Source organism: Vulpes lagopus, chromosome X, assembly GCF_018345385.1.
Source record: "Vulpes lagopus strain Blue_001 chromosome X, ASM1834538v1, whole genome shotgun sequence".
Lineage (NCBI taxonomy): Eukaryota > Metazoa > Chordata > Mammalia > Carnivora > Canidae > Vulpes > Vulpes lagopus.
Genome location: NC_054848.1, coordinates 70,280,978 through 70,302,377, shown reverse-complemented (window position 1 = coordinate 70,302,377; position 21,400 = coordinate 70,280,978). Strand labels below are relative to the sequence as shown.

Below are 21,400 nucleotides of genomic sequence, written 5' to 3'. Positions count from 1 at the left end.
GCTACTATTCAATTGAGGCATGTAATCAACAAGTACAATGGGCTATTTTCTCTAAAGACTCTCCATAATCAGTGGCGTGGTGGTGAAAGAAAAAAAGGACATCAGCTCTAAGTATGTCAGCAGATATCAATCAGTACAGGACAATATTCCTTTACAATAACCTTAAAATAATGAGAATTCTGAACAAATTGGTATCTTCTTTGGCATTTAGGAAGATAAAATATGATTTCCTTAAATTTAATACTTATAAATTGTTTTCTAAGATCCTAAACTTTAATTGTCTTCCTTTTACACCCAGTGGTATTAAAATTATTAGAGTTATTTCTTTCTGGGTCTAGGAAAGTGATACAAGAACACGACTTCTATTTGTTCACTTAAAATTAGCCAACCACAAAAAATAAAAAATAAAAAAAATAAAAAAAATAAAATTAGCCAACCACATACCCCAGACTTCTTCAAATTATGATACTTTGGTTTCACTGAGTGAAAATTACTATTGGTCTGAAAAAAATAAGGATAAAATCATGAAACCTAAGCATGAGAAGGCAGACCTTATTTATTAAAAATTAGGTAGTGAAAAGTCTTAACAGAATATTTTAGGCCAGTGGGCAAAGGAGGCCACAAAAGTGGCCATAAAATAATGAAGCAGTTTAAAAACAAAATGTTGGCTACTGTATAGGTAAGAATTCTGATACTACAACACCTGAGGCAAGCATAAATCGGTGATTGTTGAGGTCTGTGCCCTAAACCAGCAGCATCAGCAACATCAACATCAGATGGGAACTTGTCAGAAGTACAAATGCTTGGGCCCCACCCCAGACCTACTGAATCAGTAACTCTGGAGATGGGGCCCAACAATTTGTGTTTTAACAAGACCTCTAGGTGATTCTAATCATGTTTGAGAACCACTTACATAGAACACTGTCGTTCTCAGGCAGGACTCAGGCTAAAAATTCAAGATTCCTTTATACACCCTTTCAATCATACTGTGAACTCCCACTGCCACAGGACAGAGAGGAGGAATTCAACCAAAGCAAGCATATATGGTATATTTTACAGAGTACAAATTCCAACTCTGAGTAATTTGTACTAATTGGAATATCTAGAGGTATAAGTTCACAGTTGACTAGTCGATTGAAAATCTGCTCCGGGCAGCCCGGGTGGCTCAGCGATTTAATGCCGCCTTCAGCTCAGGGCCTGATCCTGGAGACCCAGGATCGAGTCCCACATCAGGGTCCCTGTGTGGGGCCTGCTTCTCTCTCTGCCTCTCTCTCTCTCTCTCTCTGTGTCTCATGAGTAAATAAAAAATAATTATATATATAATCAATAATAAATTTTAAAAAATCTCCAGACATTGGAAATAAAGACAGATAAAGATATAAATTTCCTGTAGTATCTCATCCCTGAAATAAGAAATTGCAATTTATCATGGACTCTATAAGAGACATAGAAACAGCAGAAAATAATAAAGAACCAAAGAGAATAAAAAACTGGGAAGGAGGATGATCTCTTATTATTCTCATAACCACTCTGAAACATAAGGTATTTTCCTTCCCTTTTTATTGAAATAAGATTTACATATAGTAAAATTCATCATTTTGACAAACGTATACTACTGCAACCTCCAATATAAATAAGATATGCAAGATTTCCATCATTCCAAAATACTCCCTCATTTCTTTTTACAGTCAATCCCCATTCTATACTCCCAGCACCTGGGCAATATTTATCTAATGTGTGACACTAGCTCTGCTTTTTCTACAATGTCTTTAGAAATGGAATCATACAGTATGCAGGTTTTGTGTCTAGCTCTTTCACTTAGCATAAATATGATATTCAGCCATTTTGTTGCATACATCAGTAGTCTATTCCTTCTAATTGTATGGATATATCACAGTTTTTTTTTTTAACCATTCATCAGTTGATGAATATCTCAGTTCTTTCTAGGCTTTGATGATTATGAAATAAAACTACTATAAATATTCACATGTATTTGTGCAAGTATATAATATCATTTTTCTCGGGAAAATAACTAGGGGTAGAACTGCAGGGTCTCATGGTAAGTATGTTTCACTTTCTAAGAAACTGCTTTCCAAGGTGGCTATCCTATTTGGAATTCCTTCCATTTTAACAGCTCCATTTTATACAAATCCTTCCCAACATTTCACACTGTCAATTTTTTTTAACAGAGAGAGAGAGAAAAAGAGAGAGAATGTGTGTGCACATGAGTGGGGGGAGGGGCAAAAAAAGGGAAAGAGAGAATATTAAGTAGGCTCCATGCCCAGCACAGAGTCCAATGTGGTGATAGATCTCATGACCCTGAGATCATGACCTAAGCCAAAATCAAGAGTCAGATTCTTAACCAACTGAGCCACCCAAACACCTTCACACTGTCAAATAATTTTTAAATTCAGCCACTCTGAAAATTGTTTTCATATAAAGAAACTGAGAAGCAAAGTAGTCAAGAAATCTGCCAAACATCACTCAATAAGTATCAGTTCTAGGGCTCGTACCCATGTCTAACTCCAAAACTCATGTTTATTTCAACCATACCACTAGAAATTATTAATAGGACCAGAACATGATTTTTCTATAACAACCTCTGCTTATAGCTTCACCAATATCACACTGACGAATTAGTGTTTAGTTCCAGAACTGCACTGAGCTTATATCTATATCTATATATATATCTTTTTTTCTATATATATATATATATATCTTATATCTCTATGTATCTTATATTACATCTATGTGTAGACACACAAATATATTCTCTGCTTTATTTAGCAACTTACTTCTCATTTAGAAATGGTAAGTATTTTCAGCCTAAGCTTTTACTGTCTCTTAAAGTCTTAAGCTTTATAAGAAATATACTAAATACTGTTAAGGAAAGATATCTTAAGACTCCAACAAAAACTTCCAATCAAGATTTAGATAAGGCAGCTTACTGAAAAGAATAAGGCCAGAATGTAGCTTATACTGTTTATTTTTTTGGATGGACTATATATTTTACAATCTCACATTTTAGATCTTAACATATTGGTGGTTTTTTGTTATTAAGTTACCCAAGTCAAAGAGTTATCCTGACATGCTACACAACTAAAATGATACTTGTGGCCATTAGTGGTGAGGATGCCAGGTGTAACAAATAAATCGCCAAACAAAAAGAGTATAAAGATAAATCAGGACTATTCATTTGTAAGTGAGCAAGAGGCCAGGATTATATCTGAAGAATGAAAAAGACACCAGGAAGATTATCTAGGGAGCAAGAGAACAAACCCACAATAGGGCTTATACACAATAAGTTTATACTTAAACTTAAGTATAAAAGGCTTGGCTATATCCATCAAGGAGCTCAAGAAGTTAAAAGTTAAAAATCCTTCCCCAAGCTTACTCAAAGATCAGGAAAATATCCCATCACCCATCAATGGAATATGCTGTAAGCTCACACAGTGGCATGTTCAAATACGTAACTTTTAGACAAAAAAAAAAAAATGATCTAGGATTCAATCCCATCTCTACCATATTCTAGTTGTGTTATTTTTGATCAACTACTTGAACTCTCTGAGCGTGTTTGTCATCGTCAAAATGGGGATGAAAATACTACCTAGACTGATTCTTTGTGACTATTAAGTGAAATAATGTATGTGAAACAGGATTGTGAAGCCTATATTAAACTTTTGAATGTGTTAAAAACCAAAAGCTTCATTGATTTCTGAATGTTTGAGTCCAAATTACAATACGAATTTTAAGAATAAAGACTCCATTTCCATAACATAAAAAATAACATTTCATCATTTATTGAAAAGCAGTTTAATTGCTATGAAATATGCAGAGGAATCTAAACAGACAGTAGGTTTTTCCATTGATGTATTTTTTTTAAAAAAAGATTTCATAAATTAAATATTTGATACGGTGCCTGGCTGGCAACTCTTGATCTCAGGGTCATTAGTTTGAGCCCCATGTTTGGTGTGGAGATTATATAATTTTTTTATTTTAAATAAATACATAAATATTTGATACCCATGTTACCTCATATGTTTGACTTGTTACTATTCAACATTGCATATATTTATTTTCCATTATATTTACTGCTGGCTAATTCACACTGGAATGGACATGGAAATTACAATGGTAAGAGAAAAGGAAGTGTGGAAAGAGTGAGTCTATTTATAGATCATACATAATCCTAAAAATGAATTATATCAAAATAAATTAAGGTTTTATTTTTTTAAATATTTTATTTATTTATTCATGAGAGACACACAGAGAGAGAGGCAAAGACATAGGCAGAGAGAGAAGCAGGCTCTATACAGGGAGCCCAATGTGGAACTCGATCCCAGGACTCCAGGATCATGCCCTGAGTCAAAGGCAGATGCTTAACTGCTGAACCACCCTGGTGTCCCAGAATATATTAAAGTTTTAAAAGAGAAGTCTATCTCAAGCCTTCACAATTTCAGAGGTTCTTGTTTTTAAAGGTCCCATTTATATTAATCATCATGATCAAAGGAGAAAAAACATATTTAATAAATATGTTCCGAGAATAGGAACAGAGACTTGAGCTGAGTGCAGCAAACTTTCTGCTGTACTTTACTAAAGACTCCAAACCACTACATGGTTGTGAGTGATTTCTGGAACAAACCAACATCGGACACAGCACAATAAAACCCTCCCCAAGATGATCAATGAGGTTCCTTGCCACATGGATCTCTAACATTTAGAGTTTTGAAACCCAGCCACATGCCTGGAATAAAACACAAAAGAGTATTGCCACAGGCAAGCAGGCAGCTTGGATACAGGCAAATGAAGGCAGGGATCTGTTGGAGACCAGGAACAAAAGAGGCATAATTGTTAGCTCTTCTGTGAGGGCTTCCTGAGTAATTGTGGGCATGAAATTCCAGCACTGGTGGTGACAGAGCAGAGCAATGCCATTCTGCACCCTCCTCCACTCCACATCAACACTAACACTGAGGAAATCAGTGCCACTTCTGGGTGGGCATATGTGGTATGAGGCCAGAGCCATATACAACAACAGTTGTGCCCTGTAGGTACAACTCCACCAGGGAAAGTCCACCAAGGAATCAGCACAGCAAACCCCACCCCCAAAAGACTAGCACAGAGGGACGCCTGGGTAGCTCAGGGGTTGAGCATCTGCCTTTGGCTCAATGAGTTATTCCAGATTTCCAGGATCAAGTCCCACATTGGGCTTTCTGCATGGAGCCTGCTTCTCCCTCTGCCTGTGTCTCTGCTTGTCTCTCTATGTGTGTATCTCAGGAATAAATAAATAATATCTTTAAAAAAAACAACACTAGCACAAACCTCTCTAATGTATCAAGTATATTTATCAAAAAATACTGCAAAGCATCATCTCTAAGGGAAATAAAATCTAGCTTTTTTTTTTTTTTTACTTTTTTTTTAATGAATCTGGCTTGCTTTGGCCTTTAATTTTTACAATTTTTAATGTTATTTAAATTCATTTTGCCTACATATAGTATAACAGACAGTGCTCATCTTTAATGAGCAGACCAAAACAAAAGAGGATCTAGGTTCCCCCTTTTTTCCCCTGGACCTCTTCTTAGTACAGCCATTACTCTCAGGAGCAAAAATATAACAGGATATTGTAACAATTCCACATAAAAAATCAATGACTCAGAAAAAATGACAAGACTAGGGAATTCACTGGAAAAGAAGGAACAGGAAGAAGTCACAGCTAAGGACTTTCTCAATACAGATAAGACTAAGAATGTCTGAACAATAATCAGACTTTTAAAACAATAATCATAGCATTACTAGCTGGGTATGAGAAAAAGCATAGAAGACACTAGACAATCCCTTATTGCAGAGATACAAGAACTAAAAACTAGTCAGGATGGGGATACCTGGGTAACTCAGCAGTTGAAAATCTGCCTTCGGTTCAGGCATGATCCTGAATCCTGGGATAAAGTCCTACATCAGGCTCCCAACAGGGAGCCTGCTTCTTCCTCTGCCTAAGTCTCTGCTTCTCTCCGAGTTTCTCATGAATGAATGAACGAATGAATGAATGAATAAAATCTTTAAAAATAAGAACCAGAAAGGATGAAATAAAAAATGCTATAAGTAAGATGCAAAACTTACTGCATGCAATGCTAATGAGGATATATGATGCAAAAATGAATCAGTAACATAGAAGATAAAATTATGGAAAATAATGAAGCTGAAAAAAAGAGGGAAAGAAAGGTACTGAATCACAAATGTAGACATAGGGAAATCAGTGACTCCTTAAAGTATACTAACATTCATATCATAGGAGTTCCAGAAGAAGCAGGGAAAAAGGAACACAACATTCATTTCAGCAAACAATAGCTGAAAACTTCCCTAATCTGGGGAAGGAAAGAGAACTGAAATCCAAGAGATAACAGAGAACTCCCTTTAATTCAACAAAATTCAGCCATCACCAAGACATATTAAAGTCAAATTTATAAAATAGACAAGGAAAGAATGTGAAAAGCACCAAGGTAAACAGGCCTTAACCTACAAAGAAAGACAGATCAGGTGGGCAGCAGATCTGTCCACAGAAATGTGGCAGGCCAGAAGAAAGTGTCATGAAATATTAGGCAGGATGAAGTAAAAAAATACGCAGCCAAGAATACATTATTCAGCAAGGCTGTCACACAAAATGCAAGGAGAGGTTCCCAGAAAAACAAATACTACAGAGAATCATGACCACTAAACCAGTCCTGCAAGAAAATCATAAGGGAAATCTTTGGGGGAAAAAAGACCAAAAGCAACAAATTCTAGAAAGGAGCAGAAAACATCACCAGAAAAACCAACTTTATAGGTAACACATTGACACTAAATTTATATGTCAAGAATCACTCTGAATGCAAATGACCTTAATGCTCCAATCAAAAGACATAGGGTATCAAAATGGATTTAAAAAAAAACAAGATTTATATACATGAAGATTATAAGAGACTCATTTTAGACCTAAAGACACCTGCAAAATGAAAGTGAAAGAATGGAGAAACATGCATTATGGTATTGGATGCTAAAAGAATGCTGGAGTGGCTATACTTCGATAAAACGATCTAGATTTTTTCTTTTTTAAAACGAACTAGATTTTATTTTTTTTTAAATTTTTTTAATTATTATTATTTATTTATGATAGTCATACAGAGAGAGAGAGAGAGGCAGAGACACAGGCAGAGGGAGAAGCAGGCTCCATGCACCAGGAGCCTGACGTGGGATTCGATCCCGGGTCTCCAGGATCGTGCCCTGGGCCAAAGGCAGGCGCCAAACCGCTGCGCCACCCAGGGATCCCACAAACTAGATTTTAAACATAAGACTGTAACAAGAGATGAAGAAGGCATTTATCAAAATTAAGGGGTCTATCCACCAGTAAGATCTAACAATTTTTTTTTTTTTTTTTTTTTTTTTTTAAGATCTAACAATTTTAAGTATTTATGCACCCAACTTGGGAGGATCTAAATATAGACATCAATTAATAACAAACAGAATGAAACTCATTGACAATAATACCATAATAGTTACGGGACTTTGTCACCCCACTTACAACAATAGATAATTCATCTAGGCAGAAGAAATACAAGGAAACAATGGCTTTGAATGACACACTGGACCAGATGGACTTAACAGATATATTCAGAACATTTCACAGAAAAGAGGCAGAATATACATTCTTTTTGAGTGTACATGGAACATTCTCCAGAACAGATCACATACTGGGCCACAAATCAGCCCTCAACAGGTACAAAAGGATTGAGATCATATCATGCATATTTTCAGACCACCCTAGGAAACTTGAACTCAAACACAATAAAAAATTTTGAAAGACCAAATAACATGGAAATTAAAGAACAACCTATGAAAATATGAATGGCTTAACCAGGAAATTTAAAAAGTAAAAAATACATATGGAAGCAAATGAAAATGAACCAAAGCAGTCCAAAATCTTTCAGATGCAGCAAATGCAGTCCTAAGAGGGAAGCAAACTGCAATATGAGCCTACCTCAGCAAGATAGCTCTCCAACCTAACCTTATACCTAAAGGATCAAAAAAAAAAGAACAACAAATGAAGACTAAATCCAGCAGAAGAAGGGAAATAATAAAGATTAGAGCAGAAATAAATGATACAGAAAGAAACAATCACAGAACGGATCAACGAATTAAAAGCTGAGATAGATTCTTTGAAAAAATGAATAACACTAATAAAACCCTAGGCAGACTAATCAAAAAGAAGAGAATAACATCATGAATAAACAACAAATAAATCACATCATGAATGAAAGAGATCACAACAAACACGAGAAATACAATTATAAGATTATGAAAAATTATATACCAACAAAATGCACAATCTGAAAGAAATGTACAAATTCCTAGAAACACACAAATAACCAAAACTTAAACAGGCAGAGGTAGAAAATTTGAACAGTGGACACCTGAGTGGCATAGTAGATTAGGCATCTGACTTAAGCACAGGTCATGAACTTGGGTTCCTGGGATTGAGCCCCACAACAGGCTTCCCTACTCAGCAAGGAGTTAGCTCCACCCTCTCCCTCTGACCTTCCCCCCTGCTCATGTTCTCTCTCTCTGTCTCTCAAATGAATAAACAATTTAAAAAAATAAAATTTGAAAAGACCCATAACTAGCACAGAAATTGAAGCAGTAATAAAAAAAAAAATCTCCCAAGAAACAAAACTCCAGGGCTACATGGCTTCCCAGGAGAATTCTAAAAGACATTTAAAGAAGAGTTGATACTTATTCTTCTCAAACAGTTCAAAAAATAGAAATGGAAGGAAAACGTTAATGTAAGATGTCAGTAATAGGGGAAAGTGGGTATATGAGGACTCAGGGTACTTCTCAGTTTTTCTGTAAGCCTAAAACTAATCTAAAAAATCAAGTTTATTTTAAAAAAAGAAAAAATACTCATTCTATGAGTCAATCAGTACCTTGATATTAAATGAGAAAAAGATCCTACTAAAAAAGAGAATTACAGACCAATATCCCTGATAAACATGGATGCAAAAATTCTCAGCATACTAGCAAAATGAATTCAACTGTACATTAAAAAAATCATTCATCACAATCAAGTGGGATTTATTCCTGGGCTATAGGGGTGATTCAATATCTGCAAATCAATCAACATGACACACAACATTAAAATAGTATGAGAACCATATGATTCTCTAAATAGATACAGAAAATGACAAAATATAGCATCCAATCTTGATAACAACTCTCAACAAAGTAGAACACAACTCAAAATCATGAAAGCCAAATATAAATGACCCAGAGGTAATATCATATTCAGTGGGGAGAAACTGAGACCTTTTTCTCTATGATCAGGGACAAGATATAGAGGTCAACTCTCACCATTAATATTTAACATGATACTGGAAGTCTTAGCCTCAGCAATCAGACAAAATAAGAAATAAGAGACATCCAAATCACAAGGAATAAGTCAAACTTTCTCTATACACAGATGACATGATACTCTATGTAGAAAATCCAAAGGACTCCACCAAAAAATTGCTAAACCTTATACATGAATTGAGCAAAGACACAGACAAAATCAATATACAGAAATCTCTTGCATTTCTATACACCAATAATGAAGCAGCAGAGGGAAATCAAGGAATAGATCCCATTTACAATGGCACAAGAACCATAAGATACTTACGAATAAACCTAACTGAAAAAGTAAAAGATCTGTATTCTGAAAACGATAGAACACTTATAAAAGAAATTGAAGAGGACAGAAAGAATGGGAAAACATTCGATGCTCAGAGATTCAAAGAACAAATAGCTTTACTATAGAAAGTAATATACACATTTAATGCAATCTCTGTCAAAATAACACCAGTATTTTTCAAAGATCTACAATAAACAATCCTACAATTTGCATGGAACCACAAAGACTTGGAATAGCCTGAGTAATCCTAAAAAAGAAAAGAACTGGAGGCATCATGATTCTGGATTTCAAGCTATATTACAAAAGTTTAGTCATGAAGACAGTATAGTACTTTCACAAAAACAGACACCTACATCAATAGAACAGAGCAGAAAACTCAGAAATAGACCCACAAAAATATGGTCACCTCAAAAATAAACACTAGGAAGAATGTTCAATGGAAAAAAAGTATCTCCAACAAATGATGTTGGGAAAGCTGGACAACAGTATGCAGAACAAGGATTCTAGAACACTTTTATACACCATACACAAAATAAATCCAAAATACTTGAAACAACTAAATGTGAAACAGGAAACCATCAGAATTCTAGAGAAGACAGGTAGCAATCTCTCCAACCTCAGATGTAACAATTTCGTACTGGACACATATCTGGAGGAAGGGGAAACAAAAGCAAAAATGAACTACCGGGATTTCATCAAGACAAAAAGTCTCTCCACAGTAGAGGAAACAATCAACAAAACAAAAAGGCAGCCTACAGAAAGGGAAAAAATATTTACAGATGACATATATGGTATAGGGTAAGTATGCAAAATCTATAAAGAAATTACCAAATTCAATACCCAAAGAGCAAATAATTCAGTAGAGAAATGGGTAGAAATTATGAATAGACATTTTCCAAAGAAAACATACAGAGGACGAAAACACAAATGAAAAGTTGCTCAACATCCCTCATGATCAGGGAAATACAAATCAAAACCACAGTGAGATAGCACCTCACACCTGTCAGAACAGCTAAAATTAACACAGGAAACAAGAGATGTTGGCGAGGATGAAGAGAAAGGAGAACCATCTTATACCGTTCGTAAGAATGCAAACTAGCGTAGACTCTCTGGAAAAAAATATGAGATTCAACTGAAGATTAAAATAAAACTACCCTATAATCCAGTAATTGTACTACTAGGTATTTATCCAAGGGATATAAAACTACAGATTTAAAGGGGTACATGTGCCCCAATATTTATAACAGCACTATCAACAACAGCCAAATTATGGAAAGAGACCAAGTGTCCACCAGCTGATGAATGGATGAGGGAGATGTGTTATATATAAACAATGGAATATTACACAACCATCAAATAGAATGAAATTTTGCCATTTACAGTGACATGGATGGAAGTAGAATATTATGCTAAGGGATATAAATCCATCAGAGAAGGGCATATTATTCAGCTGAAACTAAGATTATTCTGTATGTTAACTAACTGGAATTCAAATAAAAACTTTAGAAAGAATAAAACTACACAAGAGATATTGTAAATAAGAAAATAGACAAGGGCACCTTTGTGGTGCAATTTAGCATCTGACTCTTGGTTTCAGCTCAAGTCAGGATCTCATGCTACTGGGATTGACTCCTGAGTGTTCTGCACTCAGCACAGAGCCTGCATGAGATTCTCTCTCCCTCTCTCTCTGCCCCACCCACTTATGTGTTCATTTGCTTGCTTGCTTTCTCTCTGAAATAAATAAATTTTGAAAAAAAAAAAGAAAATGGAAAAATGTGATGAAAAAAGAATGTCAAAGATAACTCCAAATTATACACGCAAAGATCAGAGCCAAAAGCCTTGAATAGATGTTGACTTAATACAAAGAATTACAAAATACTTGATCATGGGGTCTCAAATCTCTACTGAGATCACAAACAAAAACATCCAGCATCATGATTATAAATAGTACCACGGTATATGCCCAGTATGCTGGCATATCTCCACAGGACTCTTTGATAATTCACATTTATCTAGATATCTCATAACAGTATGTTACAGAAAGCCCCAGCACATTTGAAAAATCAATATACATAATATATGTGTTCCTACAAGTCAAAATTAACTTCTCTATAGCTTATCTTTTATTACTCCAATTTTCCAAGATCATTTGAGAGACTTGATAAATGCATTAAAGTAAGTGCCTGCATCAAACTTTTATTATCGGCTGCATGGGCCGGGGAGCGCGATTCCAGCAGAGCAGCCCTGGAGCACAGAGCCCCAGGGGACACAACCCAAGATTTCCCCCTCCCCCAGAGACAGGCAGAGGCGAGGAAGACACAGGACACCAAGGACGCTCCTACCACCGGGAGGCCCAGAGCTGTGCAAATCAGCACCCCCAGTCCCCGGAACATCCAGGCCCCTGTGGACTAGGAGACTGCGGTAGGTACTGCTGGAGTTAACTCCAGAGCTGGAGAATTGGCCACCGACATTATTGTTGTTCCTCCTGGTGTCACCTTGTACCTGGGACTGAGCAGGGCCACCAAGAAGGAGGGGCCTCACAGGATAAACAGCTCCCACTGAGCCTTACACCTGGCAGGGGGCGGGGCAGCTCCCCCAGGTGCAAACACCAGAGAATCAGCACAGCAAGCCCCTCACATAGAAGACCAGCTGGAAGGACAGGAGAAGAGCAAGTTCTGGACCAAGCAACGCTGGAAAGTGCCAGGGGAAGTCGAAGGACTTACAGTATATAGCATCAGAGGATACCCCTCCTTGTTTTTTGTTTTTCCCCCACCCCCTTTTTTTTTCTCTCGCTTTTTCTCCTGTTTCCAGGACAACTTGTTTTTAGTCACTCTGCACTGAACAAAATGACTAGAAGGAAAAAATCTCCCCAAAAGAAAGAATGAGAAACACTCCTCTCTCCCACAGAGTTACAGAATTTAGATTACAATTCAATGTCAGAAAGCCAATTCAGAAGCACACTTATAAAGCTACTGGTGGCTCTAGAAAAAAGCATGAAGGATTCAAGAGAATTCATGACTGCAGAATTTAGATCTAATCAGGAGGAAATAAACCTTAATTAAATGAGATGCAATCCAAACTGGAGGTAATAACAATGAGGGTTAATGAGGGAGAGAACAAGTGAATGACACAGAAGACAAGTTCATGGTAAGGAAGGAAGCTGAAGAAAAGAGAGAAAAACAAAAGATAATGAGGATGGGTTACGGGAAATAAATGACAGCCTCAGAAGGAAAAATCTACGTTTAATTGGGGTTCCCAAGGGCGATGAAAGGGACAGAGGACTAAAAAGTGTATTTGAACAAATCATAGCTGAGAATTTCCCTAACATGGGAAGGGAAACAGGCATTCAGATCCAGGAGACAGAGAGATTCCCCTTATAATGAATAAAAACCATTCAACACCCCAATATTTCATAGTGAAACTTGCAAATTCCAAAGATAAAGAGAAGATCCTTAAAGCAGCAAGAGACAAGATCCTTAACATTTATGGGGAGAAGTATTAGAGTAACAGCAGATCTCTCCACAGAGACAAGGCAGGCCAGAAAGGCCTGGCAGGATATATTCAGGGTCCGAAATGAGAAGAACATGCAGCCAAGAATACTTTATCCAGCGACGCTCTCATTCAGAATACAAGGAGAGATAAAGAGCTTCCAAGATAGGCAGAAACTGAAAGATTATGTGACCACCAAACCGGCTCTGCAAGAAATAATAAGGGGGACTCTGTAAAACAAAGAGGAAGTACAAGGAAATAATACACAAAAACAGGGACTGAATAGTATCATGATGACACTAAATTCATATCTCTCAATAGTAACTCTGAACGTGAATGGGCTTAATGACCCCATCAAAAGGCGCAGGGTTTCAGACTGGATAAAAGTGCAAGACCCATCTATTTGATGTCCACAGGAGACTCATTTTAGACCTAAGGACACCTACAGGCTGGAAATAAAAGGTTGGCGAACCATTTACCATTCAAATGGTCCTCAAAAGAAAGCAGGGGTAGCCATCCACATATCAGATAAAGATTACCCCAAAAACTTTGTTGCAACTGGATCAAAAGAAGGAATGGGCCACACAGAATGCCATACAGTTCATTGACAAGGGCAGCTACCGAGAGATCTGGGAGAATGACTGGCTGAAAAGAGAGATTGCAAATCACAGAAAGGAAGTTGAAGAACTGGAAAGTACTATTCATGAATTGGAAGAAGAAAATTTGTTGCTTATTGATCAACTATTCAACTGTAGACTTGTGGATCTCAAAATACCCAGGCAACTCTATCTTACTCAAGCTGCCGGACTGGAAGCACCACATAAAGTGCCTCTGGAGTTGCCAGAAATACATGAAGAAGAGTCAAAATTACAACCGGTAGAAGTTAAAAGTACAGACATCATGAGCTCATCATCTGAGAGCAGTGCTTTATATCTCTGTCATGAGGATAGTATCAGATATGTCAAGCACCTGAAGATAGATGAAGAAGACAACTCATGTATAGAATTTGGGGCCTCTGATATGAAATACTTACTATATGAGGATGAACAGGATTTCAAGGATTATGTAAACCTGGGTCCCCTGCAAGTGAAGCTCATGAGTGTGGAGAGCAAGAAAATGCCAATTCATTTTCAAGAAAAAGAAATTCCAGTCAAATGCTATGAAGATACCAGGAGCCCAGAAAGCCGCATCACATATAAAATGATGAAGTCTTTTCTCTAAGACCAAAAGCTGCAAAGTAAAATAACTTTTCCTTATAAATTTTCATTGGGAACTGAAGTGTATTACTTGCCCATTTTACCTACACTTTGGTCCATTTTTAAACCAGTTGTTATTTCTAAAAGTCATAATGACATTTAAAATCAAAGTTCCAAGTATTCTGCTGTTCATTTATCTGCATGACAAAAAAAGAGTACACTTTGTATTTCCATATCCAAGTATTCAGAAACAAAATAATGGGCATGAGATGGTTTCTCAGTTTCCTTACCACTTAAAAAATCTTCTGTTTAATCTATCATTCCAATATGAAATAATTCAATTAGAAATTTTCTAAGACAAATTCAGAGATTTGCACAGCACTGACTACACAGCTTTGCCTCTGAGGGTTTTGAATGATAGCCAGTCCACAATTCAGGTCTATTCTTCTTTAACCTAACACTATTTATAATAAAGATAAAATACTTCAGAAACAAAAAAAAAAAAAAAAAAAAAGTAAGAGATGAAGAGGGACAGTATATCATACTTCAAGGATCTATCCAACAAGAGGATCTAACAATAATAAATATTTATGTCCTGAATGCGGGAGCCCCCAAGTGTATCAATCAATTAATAACCAAAGTTAAGACATACTTAGATAATAATACACTTTTACTTAGAGACTTCATTATGGTGCTTTCTTTTTTTTAACATTTTATTTATTTATTCATGAGAATACACGGAGAGGAGAGAGATAGAGGGAAAGACACAGGCAGAGGGAGAAGCAGGCTCCATGCAGGAAGCCCGATGTGGAACTCCATCCCGGGTCTCCAGGATCATGCCCTGGGCTGAAGGTGGCACTAAACCACTGAGCCACCCAGGCTGCTGAATGATGCGCTTTCTACAATTGATAGATCTTCTAAGCACTATATCTCCAAAGAAACAAGAGCTTTAAATGATACACTGGACCAGATGGATTTCAAAGATATTTACAGAACTTTACATCCAAATGCAACTGAATACACATTCTTCTCAAGTGCACATGGAACTTTCTCCAGAATAGACCACATACTGGGTCACAAATCAGCTCTGAACTGATAACAAAAGATTCGGATTGTCCCCTGGATATTTTCAGACTGTAATGTTTTGAAACTAAAACTAAACCATAAGAAGAAGTTTGGAAGGATTTCAAACACGTGGAGGTTAAGGACCATCCAGCTAAAAGATGAAAGGGTCAACGGGGAAATTAGAGAAGAATTAAAAAGATTCATGGAAACTAATAAGAATGAAGATACAACCATTCAAAATCTTTGGGATACAGGAAAAGCAGTCCTGAGAGGGAAATACATCGCAATACAAGCAGCCATCCAAAAACTGGAAAGAACTCAAATACAAAAGTTGACCTTGCACCTAAAGGAGCTGGAGAAGGAACAGCAAATGAAACCCTCACCCAGCAGAAGAAGAGAGTTAATAAAGATTCGAGCAGAATTCAATGAAATAGAGACCAGAAGAACTGTGGAACAGATCAACAAAACCAGGAGTTGGTTCTTTGAATGAATTAAGATAGGTAAACCATTACCCAGCCTTATTAAAAAGAGAGAAAAGACTCAAATGAATAAAATCATGAATGAGAAAAGAGAGGTCACCACCAACACCAAGGAAATACAAACAATCTTAAAAACGTATTACAAGCAGCTATACGCCAATAAATTAGGCAATCTAGAAGAAATAGACCCATTTCTGGAAAACCACAAACTCCCAAAACTGGAACAGGAAGAAAAAGAAAACCTGAACAGGCCAATAACCAGGGAGGAAATTAAGCAGGCATAAAAACCTCCCAAGACATACAGTCTAGGGACAAATGGCTACCCAGGGGAATTCGATCAAACGTTTAAAGAAGAAACCACACTTATTCTACTAAAGCTGTTCAGAAAGATAGAAAGAGATGGAGTACTTCCACACTCGATCTATGCGTCCAGCATCACCTTAATTCCAAAACCAAAGACCCCACCAAGAAAAAGAATTATAGACCAATATCCCTGATGAACATGGATGCAAAAATTCTCAACAAGATACTAGCCAAAAGGATCCAACAATACATTAAGAAAATTATTCACCATGACCAAGTGGGATGTATCCCTGGGATGCAAGGCTGGTTCAACACAAGTAAAGCAATCAATGTGACTCATCATATTAGCAAGAGAAAAAACAAGAACCATAGGATCCTCTCAATAAATGCAGAGAATGCATTTAACAAAAACAGCATCCATTCCTGACCAAAACTCTTCAGAATGTAGGGATAGAGGGAACATTCCTCAGCATCTTCAAAGCCATCTACGAAAAGCCCACAGCAAATACCATTCTCAATGGGGAAACACTGGGAGCCTATCCGCTAAGATCAGGAACACGACAGGGATGTCCACTCTCACCACTGCTATTCAACATAGTACTAGAAGTCCTATCCTCAGCAATCATGCAACAAAAAGAAATAAAAGGCATTCAAATGGGCAAAGAAGAAGTCAAACTCTCCCTCACCGCAGATGGCATGATGCTGTCTATAGAAAACTCAAAAGGCTCCACCCCAAGATTGCTAGAACTCATACAGCAATTCAGCAGTCTGACACAATACAAAATCAATGCCCAGAAATCAGTGGCATTTCTATACACTAACAATGAAATTGGAAAAAGAAAAATTAAGGAGTCAATCCCATTTACAATTGCACCCAAAAGCAGAAGATACCTAGGAATAAACCTAACCAAAAAGGTAAAGGATCTATATCCTAAAAACTACAGAACCCTTCTGAAAGAAATTGAGGAAGACACAGAGATGGATATTCCATGCACATGGATTAGAAGAAGTAATACTTTTAAAATGTCAATGTTACCCAGGGCAATTTACACATTTAATGCAATCCCTCTCAAAATAGCATGGACTTTCTTCAGAGAGTTGGAACAAATCATCTTAAGATTTATATGAAATCAGAGAAGACCCCAAAGAGCCAGGGGAATATTACAAAAAGAAAACCATAGCTGGGACATCACAATGCTGGATTTCAGGTTGTACTACAAAGCTGTGGTCATCAAGACAGTGTGGTACTGGCACAAAAACAGACACATAGATCAATGGAACAGAAAATCCAGAAGTGGACACTCAACTTTAGGGTCAACTAATGTTCGACAAAGCAGGAAAGACTATCCACTGGAAATAAAAGTCTCTTCAATAGATCATGCTGAGAAAGTTGGACATCCACATGCAAAAGAATGAAACTGGACCATTCTCTTACACCATACATAAAGATAAACTCAAAATGGATGAAAGATCTAACTGTGAGACAGGATTCCATCAAAATCCTAGAGGAGAACACAGGCAACACCCTTTTTGAACTTGGCCACAGCAGCTTCTTGCAAGATACATCCATGAAGGCAAGAGAAACAAAAGCAAAAATGAATTATTGGGACTTCAGGATAAAAAGCTTCTGCGCAACAAAAGAAACAGTCAACAAAACTAAAAGACAAACTACAGAATGGGAGAAGGTATTTGCAAATGACCTATCAGATAAAGGGCTAGTATCCAAGATCTACAAAGAACTTATTAAACTCCACACCCAAGAAACAATCCAATCATGTAATGGGCAAAAGCTATGAACAGAAATTTCACATGTGAAGACATAGATATGGCCAACAAGCACATGAGAAAATGTTCGGCATCTCTGGCCATCAGGGAAATAAAAATCAAAATCACGATGAGATACCCCCTCACACCACTGAGAATGGTGAACATTAACAAGACAGGAAACAACAAATGTTGGAGAGGCTGCAGCGAAAGGGGAACCCTCTTGCACTGTTGGTGGGAATGTGAACTGGTGCAGCCATTCTGGAATATTATGTGGAGGTTCCTCAAAGAGTTAACAATAGATCTGCCCTACGACCCAGCAATTGCACTGCTGGGGATTTACCCGAAAGATACAGATGCAGTGAAACGCTGGGACAATTGTACCCTGATGTTTATAGCAGCAATGACCACAATAGCCTCGGTGTACATCGAAAGATGAATGGATAAAGAAGATGTGATCTATGTATACAATGGAATATTACTCAGCCATTAGAAATGACAAATACCCAGCATTTTCTTCAACGTGGATGGAAATGGAGTGTATTATGCTGAGTGAAATAAGTCAATTGGAAAAGAACAAACATTATATGGTCTCATTCATTTGGGGAATATAAAAATTATTGAAAGGGAATGAAGGGAAAGGAGAGAAAATGAGTGAAAATATCAGTGAGGGTGACAAAATATGAGAGACACCTAACTCTGGGAAACGGACAAGAGGTAGTGGAAAGGGAGGTGGGCAGGGGTTGGGGTGACTGGGTGATGGGCACTGAGGGAGTCACTTGTTGGGATGAGCTCTAGGTGTTATGCTAAATGTTGGCAAATTAAACCCCAATAAAAAATTTAAAAAAAAATTTTGGCATCAGCAAAGTTAGACAAATGATTTCAATATGTAAATCCATTACTGCAATTTATAAACAATTTAAAAATTGCAGAAATTAAAATTAACAAAAACCACACATGATAACAACTCCAGCACAGCATATCCTGCATTCTGTTCATAGGAGAAAATAATGATGAGTAAATAAACTGAAAAAGATGTTTTCAGTTTTCAGGTACAAAATATGCCATAAGGTCAGATAATATCCACAGGTCAATGTCCTACATCACCTACATTTAAAAGATTTCTTTCATTTTGGGGTGCCTGGGTAGCACAGTCAGTTAAGCATCTGACTATTATTTTTAGTTCAGGTATCATCTCGGGCATGATATTAGTCTTGACAATAGGCATGGAGCTTGCTTAAGATACTGTCCCTCTACTTCTGCCCACCCTACCATTCTTTCCCATTCCTCTGTAAAAAAAAAAAAAAAAGTCATTCATACTGATGTTTATAATGCAGACCTCAACAACACTACAAAATACCTAGGCATTTTCTTTATCAAGCAAAAATTCATTGATGCTTAATAAATTTTAGGGCTAGAGCCATTTCAGGGTATTCTTTCCTGAATAAGGGTAATTTGACAATTACTATTTCACATGCAAACTCATTATAACCTAATTTTTTAAAAAATCCATTTAACATTCTAGTTTAATACTCAGTCTTCAGTACTTCTTGATGAATCAATGCCAAATGGACCGATTTAAGAAATGATGTCTCAGAACTGTTCTTGAAAGCTCACATTAAGGGTGGTATGGCACCTTGCCTCATAAAAAAACCTAGAGCAGTCCTCAGTACACAGGTAGTATCACCCGAAATAGCATTGGACTCAATCCTCTTATTCTCTGTAATACTACATGCTGCAGAACAAATAGAAATTAGAAGATTCTGTATACATAACATTTTGAGTTTCATATTCGTGTGACAGATCACTAAATTATCTCACCTGAAGCCGATTTAGTTTTTCAAAGTATACTATATTACAAAGTATATTATAGTGCCTTCTATATTCTGCCTTTATGGATTCCATCTCAAGAGAACATTTTCAGGTTTAAATTGCCTGATGTGAGAGCCTATGCACCTATAGCTTTGCTGACAAGGTGGGACATCTCCCCAAATTAGCTGTCCATTATCTAACATCATTTGAAGAGTTGGGGTAATAGAGCAAACACTTATCTAGAGCACACATATCTACATTGAACCAATCAAACAAAATACCTGCACTCCAGGTGCTAGCTGGCATCTTAATTGTGAATTCTCAGCTACCTACCTCTATCAATAGTCTAGCTGAGATGATAGATATTCCTGAGGGAGAGCTTCGTGGACATTTCTCAAGTACATCTTGGTAGCAGTTTAGTTTACTGGAAAGCTACATACCAGTATTATTACTGGGTCTTTGGAGAAACATCTTATTTTTTTTAACTCAAGGCCCTAAGTAGGAAATGCACATAGAAATCCTGTCTACATTATAGAAGACTCACTCTACTGTGTTGTTCAGTATCCCTCATTTAATGAAATACAAAATAAAAATCTGAGTTCAGACTATGAAGAATAAATTCCCTGAAAAATGGATGCACTATCCTTTATCAGATAACAGCTATGTCTCTGAATACTTTTTATGCCCCTTGGCTGTAAGGAAAATTGGAACTATTTTATACTCATGTTATTATCTGGCATTGTCGTTGGCTTTTTGAAAAATATTACCTTCTCTCATTGCTTACATGGAATTTGTATTCTTACTCTCATCTTAATGGTAGTGACATACTTGCATCTTTCATGGTAAGTTTCAATTGCTTTAGTAATAATCCCATAATAATAAGAGAAGTATATAAAATTCTAATACATATCTAAGATCTTTAAGTTAATTTGTATAAATCAAAATAATATGTCAAATGACAAATATTTATATGCATTTTCTTCAAGACTTTTAAACATATAGAAAATACAAATTGTATGTAAAATGTTTTAAAATAGGGATGTCTAGGTGGCTCATTTGGTTAAGCTTCTGCCTTCAGCTCAGGTCATGATTTCAGGGTACTGGTATCAAGCCCCACGTCTGGAGCTTGCTTCTCCCTCTCTCTCTGCTCCTCACCCACCAGTCATGCTCTCTCTCTCAAATCATTTAAAAAATGCTTTAAAATAGAAGGTTAGTTTTCTATTAAAAAATACTGTTTATTCATGTACCCAGACTATGTTGCTAGATTTTATGTATTTTACAACCATATGCCAAGCAACAATTTCTAATTATTTTATATACACATTGGGTTTATAATTTAAAACACATTTAAATGAGAAAATCCTTTGCCCTGAAGGAGTTTCATGTGTCATATAATAATAAAATAAAAGGCCAACATAAGAGCCCTCATTTATTCCACCTTCATGCCTATAATATTTTCTTCAAATAAAACATTTCAGAAACTTGAGTATTTACTGCTATATTTTTGTTTTTAAAAATAATATATGTTTTTTATTTTTAGACCGTTTGCCTCTATTATGAGATATAATACTGGACCTACCTTAAGTTAAAATTATGTT

At 36.5% G+C, this 21,400-nt stretch overlaps 2 protein-coding genes across 7 annotated transcripts in view; one reads left to right on the top strand and one right to left on the bottom strand.

The window, feature by feature from the left end:
* DIAPH2 (diaphanous related formin 2) overlaps window positions 1–21,400 on the bottom strand; it is a 1,156,455-nt gene that overhangs the window by 784,815 nt on the left and 350,240 nt on the right. The window lies entirely within an intron of this gene.
* On the top strand, window positions 11,905–14,853 carry LOC121483033 (coiled-coil domain-containing protein 83-like). The gene is made up of 3 exons (XM_041741246.1): window positions 11,905–12,115; window positions 12,336–12,418; window positions 13,712–14,853. The coding sequence occupies exons 1-3, from the start codon at window positions 11,905–11,907 to the stop codon at window positions 14,402–14,404; spliced, it is 987 nt and encodes a 328-aa protein (XP_041597180.1). The 3' UTR covers window positions 14,405–14,853.

Coding starts and splice junctions, on each gene's coding strand:
- LOC121483033 (XM_041741246.1), top strand. CDS start 11,905: ATGGGCCGGGGAGCGCGATTCCAGCAGAGCAGCCCTGGAGCACAGAGC. Junction 12,116..12,335: donor CTGTGGACTAGGAGACTGCG/GTAGGTACTGCT, acceptor CCCCTCACATAG/AAGACCAGCTGGAAGGACAG. Junction 12,419..13,711: donor GGGAAGTCGAAGGACTTACA/GTATATAGCATC, acceptor TCCACATATCAG/ATAAAGATTACCCCAAAAAC.